The 201-nt window shown below is 65.2% G+C and overlaps 1 protein-coding gene across 1 annotated transcript in view; it reads right to left on the bottom strand.

Moving 5' to 3' along the window:
• Positions 1-52: 52 nt before the first annotated feature.
• LOC104516794 (talin-1-like) overlaps positions 53-201 on the bottom strand; it is a gene marked incomplete at its 3' end in the record, with an annotated part of 13502 nt that continues 13353 nt past the window's right edge. Inside the window, 1 exon segment of the mRNA XM_010161236.1 lies at positions 53-155. Coding sequence (XP_010159538.1) covers positions 53-155 — 103 coding nt within the window.

Here is a 201-nt window from a genome sequence, read left to right as displayed (position 1 = left end):
GCTGTCGGGACAGCCCTTTCCCCTCTCCCACCCCCAGCGCAGAGGCCGGTACCTGTGTAGTTCTCGTTGCCCTGGGCCACCTCTCCCAGGAGGTGAGCGATGGCGGAGCTGACAGCTTTCGTGCTGTTCCCCAGGTCCTGGGCACACTTCTCCATCTGCAGGGGGAGGAGTGGACACATGCTGGTGGGCTGCCCCTTACGG

Source organism: Eurypyga helias, unplaced genomic scaffold (genome assembly GCF_000690775.1).
Source record: "Eurypyga helias isolate BGI_N326 unplaced genomic scaffold, ASM69077v1 scaffold23871, whole genome shotgun sequence".
NCBI lineage: Eukaryota > Metazoa > Chordata > Aves > Eurypygiformes > Eurypygidae > Eurypyga > Eurypyga helias.
This window is presented reverse-complemented; position numbering and strand designations above follow the sequence as displayed.